The following is a 6,584-nucleotide window of genomic DNA, read 5'->3' as shown; positions in this document are numbered from 1 at the left end:
AGTGGAATGTTCAATATGTTTGGAAAACCTGACTCACAGAGACAGTACACAGCATTAAGACAGGACATCGACCTAAATTTATTACCCAATTTTAATGCAAGTACTCTCGCCCCCACTTACTGCTGACCCACTAAGGAAATGGCTGCCCTATCTTACAAAGATATGTAAAAAAAAAAAATTAAATGTTTGTAGCAAGATTTTTCACATCCAGTCATGAGAAATCAAGTTCTTACCAGATTTTGATTTTAAAAGTTCTGCCTTTGTAAGTGCTGAACTATTTTAAATATCAACAAGTCCTACTCAGGGCTGTAATTCTCATCTGAAATTAAAATAATGTTCTCACAAACTGGCAAGTAACTTCTTCGAGCAGGAGGAGCAACAGTTTTTTATTTTATTACAAATAAGCAGTTCACAGAAATTTCACGGGGAATGTGTATGTACTATTAAGCAGAACACAGAAAACATAAAGAAATAAGGTACCGGGACTTAAAATATTATTTAAAATCCCATCAATTTTACCTTATGATAGTATGTACTCAATACAACTGAACTGAAAATAAACACTTTATGTGTTTGCAAAATGTATAATGCTGTAGTAGTAAAGTACAATTTCCAAATATGAAATTTTGTCTGTCAGATTTTTAAAAAGCCTTTAAAAACAGGATATGCACAAGCTTGCCCTGAGGGGAAAATAAGATGGAACAGAGATTACAAAATCTTTACATATTTTCCACAATAGCATTTTGAAATTGGAAAGAGCAAATAGTTGTGGAAAAAACTGAATAAACCAATTACTAAAAATTCAGTGCACTCATAACTACCTGATGGAAATTTTGAAGCACCTTTTCTCTTGCCTTCTTATATCATAATATGAAATGTATAAATTATATAGGCCTTGATCTTCAGAAACTTAAGCAAACTTCAAGTTATAAGCCAAACTATCATCAGAAAAAAGAAAAACTGGTATAAAATTTGCTACCATAAGGCCACTGTTTAAAGTTCTTTCATGTACAGACACTATACAATTCAGGTACTTTTTTTTTGTTTTTATTACATAAGCAAAACTTTCAACATATAAACATCTGGATGTAACTCAGTTAAGTTCTCTATGAAACCATGCTCAGAGAAAAACACATCAACAAATAATGCCCTTGTAAGACTTTTTGCAAAAGAAACTGTAGTTAATACAACTTTTACATTGAATACTGTAACTTAAAAGCAAGTGTTAAATGTAAAAAAGTTGCAGCATTCTGCTACAGAAAAATAAAGTTATGTTATCAAGGAAATTACAGTATTAGTGCTTGAGTGCCAATTCTAACTTCTGATAAAAAGAGATGCTCCCGAATACCATCCTGTAGTGTCGTTTCCGTTTGTAACAATTCCAGATTAGACTGGGGTGGCAATGTTTGTATACCCCTATTGAGAGAAAACAAAAGAAATACAAACTTCAAAAGAAGAGTCAACTATAACATCTGAGCTCGTTTTTTTCACATTGCAATTTCCAAGATGTTTTAATTTTTCTACCACTTATAGCTTAGACCCCCACAAAGGTATGTGGAACCCCAAAGACGCAAAGTAACAACAGAACACAGCAAAGCAGATACCAAATGATAGGTCAGTAGGACAAAGGAAATATATGACACTCAATATGCTGGTATTAGTAAGTTGATGAAAAGGCATTCTGCTATTTGGGCGAGTTTCCCTGGGTATTGTTAAAAAAAAAAAAAAAAAAAAAGTCAAGACTCTTAAAACTCTGCCCCTCAGGCACAGAGCCCGATGTGACATACACCCAGTCTCAAACTGGTATTTTATCTTTGTCAATATATGGTATATTTAATTCTAAAACAACACAGACTCTTCTGGCTTGGCTGATAGCAGAGAAAGCTATTGCTGGGGGCGGGGAAGCTTTCTTGCTTTTGGATGGTCATCTACAACATACAAAGATGTAAGGCTTCCATAAACACAGGAAAAGGAATTCATAACAACAAGACTGTGATTAAAGAGGGTAATGGACATGGCTTCTATACTGTGATGCTATGCAAAATATGAAATTACCAACCACAAACTGGACAGAACACCATGCAGCTAATAAAAGTGCAAAAATGGTAAATGGCATGTTTTCCTGGGACATTTAAAATATATATTAATACATATATCCTTACCTTTTACTAGGATCTTATATTATTAAAACTGAAAGAAATTTAAAAGTTGATTTATTTTTTGGCATTTACATTAGTATGGCAACATTTAATTCCAAACAAAAACAGTGCTGATAGAAAATTCTTACTCTTCTTTCTGTTTTGGTTAATTGGTGAAATGTTCAAAATACATGCATAGTTTTATTTTTGTCAACATCACTCCTTTAAATAGAGGTATAATTCATCATGTCCCATTTCTTAATTTTCTATAATACAAAAATCATATACATTGATCTTCAAACAAAATATCTGTTGCCTACTAACAACTTTAAAAGGAACTCTTGACTATAATAATTCTTAAAATTTTTTTCAGCTGAAATATCTTGTTTATAAAAATGTACAATTATTCTGAATCACATTCATCCTTGACGTAGCTTCTTCTACACCCACACCATCTCTCAGGTGGATCCCTCCATTCTTCCAATTATGTGAACAGCTATTTTAAGCAGAATGCTGAACTAGAGATATGAGCACCATGCTCATCTAAGTTTTCCTAGGTTGACACTTGCTATCCCTGCAAATGCTCCCTTATTGGTCTCCCTCCATGTCATCTCGTCCCCAGAACCCTGCATACCCACTGCTCACCAAGCCATCATCCTCAACATCACTTTCTCCTCAGGCTAGCAAGATGTCCTACTATTACTACATCACATCCCCAATATTCTACCCAACTTTCAAGACCCTCTATAATTTGCACACTCCTATGTGTATCCAACTGTCTACACTCTACCATCATACATGGATCTTTGGCTGTAGCCCCTTCTATGCCCTCCTCTTGTCTATGACTCAGCTGACCTCCTCTGTAAGAGGAGAGAGTAAAAATCAAAGTGCTTAGCATACTTTCCCTGGCCATTCCTACATACTGATTTTTTCCTCCTCTCTTTAGGCATTTACCATCTGTGAAATTAAGCTCTTCAAAAAGATGGTTGTGTGGAAGAGTTAATACAGCATATCTGACTGCTATCCTTCGAAAGGCTACTTACAAGGTTGGCTGTCAGCCAGGAACTTAGGTTCCTTGGCTGTCAGCCAGGAACTTAGATTTTGGTAGGGTTCTCACCACTGATGAGTGTCCAAACTGTGCAAACAATGTGGTCTATGCTGAACACCTGCCTTCCTTCTGAGAGTCTGGAATTCGGTATGTAACTGGCCGAGGTGCCTATGTGACCAGCCCTCAGTGAAAACCCTGGGCAATGAGTCTCTAACGAGCTTTCCTGGTCGGCAACATTTCACATGTGTTACCACAGCTTGTCGCTGGGGGAATTTTTTTTTTAACGTTTATTTATTTTTGAGACAGAGAGAGACAGCGCATGAATGGGGGAGGGTCAGAGAGAGGGAGACACAGAATCTGAAACAGGCTTCAGGCTCTGAGCTGTCAGCACAGAGCCCGACGTGGGGCTCGAACTCACGGACCGCGAGATCATGACCTGAGCCGAAGTCGGCCGCCCAACCGACTGAGCCCCCCAGGCGCCCCAAGTTGGGGGGGGGGCGGGAATTAAGCACGTCCCGTGTGACTCCACTGGGAGAGGACTCTTGGAAACTTGCACCTGGTGTCCTCTGGACTTTGCCTGTGTGCCAGTTCCTTCTGCTGATGTGCTGTGTAGCCTTCCACTCTAACACATCACGGCTGTGAGTGCCACCATATGCTGAGTCCTAGCAATCACAAAACCTGGGGCTGGTCTTGGGGACCCCTGACACAATGGCTACTACCATTCAGTAACTTTTTCTTTCTTTTAAGTTTATTTGAGAGAGAGCGTGTGTGCGCCAGAAGGGAAGGGGCAGAGAGACAGAGAGAGAGAGAGAGAGAGAGAGTGAGAGAGAAAATCCTAAGCAGGCTCCGCATCATCACTGCAAAGCCTGACGTGGGACCCGAACCCAACTGTGAGATCATGACCTAAGTGGAAGTCAAGAGTCAGAAGCTCTGACTGATCCACCCAGGCACCGCTCATTCAATAACTTTTTAGAGCTATAGATGGATGCGTGTGAGTGTGTGTATGTATATATGATTAGATTTGATTCTATTCCACAGGTGTTTTCTAAAAACAGACTAAATAAAAGGCAAAAGGGGAAGATACAAAGACCAATGAGGTACCCTCTGTCCCCAAGGAGCTGACCATCTACTTGGGGAAACAAGAAGGCAAACAGCAACAAGTGAGAGACGAAATGAAACAAGAGCTAAAGAGGTGGCTTTGGTAAGGCTTTACAGTGGGTCTTAAAACGAAAGCGGGGTTTAATAAGAAAACGGTGGGGATCAGAAGGCTATTTCTAGGCAAGAGAACAGCAGGAGCAAAGATACAAATACATGAAAACATATTTTATGTTCCAAAAAGCAGAGGTTCCATGAAGAAATGTGGTTACAAAGGTAGCTTGTTAGGACTGAAGCCGGTGAACAAGTCTGGTCTCTTCTCTTGTAGGCAACAGAATCGTTGCAGAGTTTGCATAAGAGTGACATGATTCAGGCTGTGTTTTGGGAGAATAACTGTGCTAGTAGTGAAGGCACAGAATAAGCAAATTACAGCAGGCAAGGAAACAAGCTAGAGACTCCAAATATTCCAACGACAGATCAGGAATACATAAGAATGTAGCATATGCTAAAGGTGGCATTTTCAATCAGTGGGAAAAGGACAAATTATTTAATAAGTGGTATCAAAAAACTGACTATCCATTGGAAAAAAACAGATTCTAACCTCACGCTGTATCATAAAAATAAATTCTAGAGGGAATAAATATTTATATGTTTTAAAAATTAACCAAAAAACCACTTAAAGGAAACACCATAAGGAATTTTTATAAGCATAAGTATGATATGAAATCTAGAAACCATATAAGCACAAACTCAAACAGACTCATGAACATTTACGAATTTTGTAATGTAAAAGCTACCACAAATAGCTGGCAAACGTAAAATAAATACCAGCAAAATGTATGATAGGTTAATATTCTCAGTAAATTAAGAGTTCTTACAAATCAATAAGAAAAAGTACCATTCCTCAACAGAAACACTGGCAAAGCATAGAAATAAGGAAGCTGAGGGAAGGCATTAATTGGTCAACAGACACCTAAAATATGCTCACATAATTAATAACCAAAGAAAGGCAAATGAGAACTATTTTCTGCTATTAAACTGACAATGGATAATAAAGACTGATAACGTGGAGCACCTGCTAGGGTGTAGGTAAATGGGCCCTTTCATGTACTTCTGGTCAGAGCATAAATGAGTAAAAAAGGTGGACTATGGCAAGGTACCAAAACGTCAATTTGCCCAGTAGTGTTACCAAAAATAAGAAAACCTGTAAGCTATACCAAAGTCATCAACAGAGGCTTGGTTAAGTAAGTCAGCAATTATCAAGCTAGGGTATACCTACCCTTAGGGACATATGAAGACTTTCCAAGGAGCATGTGGGTACAGATAGTTTGGGAAGAATTACTTTCTAGATCTTCAACTTCCCAATGTTCACTTTCCAAAATTAATCTACCTGCACAAGTGGTTAGGGCTGGTCCCTCACCCTCCACTTTATACAAAAAAGACACAAGTTCTCATCCTGAATCTTCCTACTTTGCATTACCTGGGGATCCCCCAAAACAGGGCAGTTGGAGATCCTGCTGATGGTGTCAAGAAAATGAACCCACCCTAACAGCTACTAATAAATAGCATACTTCTGCAAGTCACATGGCTTCCACTTCTTTGCCTTTGTTTAATAAAATTGAAGGAGGACAAAAGAACATTCAAAACAGTTTTTGATGACAGATCACTAGGTGATTTTTTGGCCTATAATTCAGAGTGAGTCCAAAGAATCAAGTGGTGTTGCTATAATAAAAGTCTTTTCATTCTCATCTAGAGAATCATATTAACAAGGTTTCTCAGGACTTACATCAACAAAAAGAAAAAAGAGAGTTAGAATGGATACCTAAAACACTACGTTATTCTACTAGCAATAGGTAGTATTTATATATGAATACATGGGGGCGCCTGGGTGGCTCAGCCAGTTGAGCATCCAACTCTTGATTTCAGCTCAGGTCATCATCCCAGGGTCATGGGATCAAGTCCCATGTTGGGCTCAATGCTGAGCATGGAACCTGCTTAAGCTTCTCTCTCTCTTCCCCTCTGCCCCTCCTCCACTTACACGCACTCTCTTGCTCTCTCTCTCTCTAAAATAAAAATAAGTAAATAAAATATGAAGGATATCCAAATTCAAGGGAAAAAAATGACTGATATAAAATTTCTCACATTAAAAGAGGTTGTTTGCATATTTTAAAAAGTTAATTATGTTAGTTATCACATTTATGTGGTGTGCAGAGTCCATGGAAGAGCTTTAAAAGAACAATGTAACAGTTTGCCCCAGGTCATGATCTCACAGTTCATGGGATCGAGCCCCGGGTTGGGCTCTA

General features: G+C 38.4%; 1 protein-coding gene across 1 annotated transcript in view; it reads right to left on the bottom strand.

Moving 5' to 3' along the window:
- Nucleotides 1-354: 354 nt before the first annotated feature.
- BCLAF3 (BCLAF1 and THRAP3 family member 3) overlaps nucleotides 355-6,584 on the bottom strand; it is a 57,323-nt gene continuing 51,093 nt past the window's right edge. Inside the window, 1 exon segment of the mRNA XM_053891775.1 lies at nucleotides 355-1,416. Within this exon segment, the coding sequence (XP_053747750.1) occupies nucleotides 1,387-1,416 (30 nt within the window). The 3' untranslated portion in view covers nucleotides 355-1,386.

This window comes from Panthera pardus, unplaced genomic scaffold (assembly GCF_024362965.1).
Source record: "Panthera pardus isolate Hobbes unplaced genomic scaffold, ASM2436296v1 HiC_scaffold_27, whole genome shotgun sequence".
In the NCBI taxonomy this organism is placed as follows: Eukaryota; Metazoa; Chordata; class Mammalia; order Carnivora; family Felidae; genus Panthera; species Panthera pardus.
This window is presented reverse-complemented; position numbering and strand designations above follow the sequence as displayed.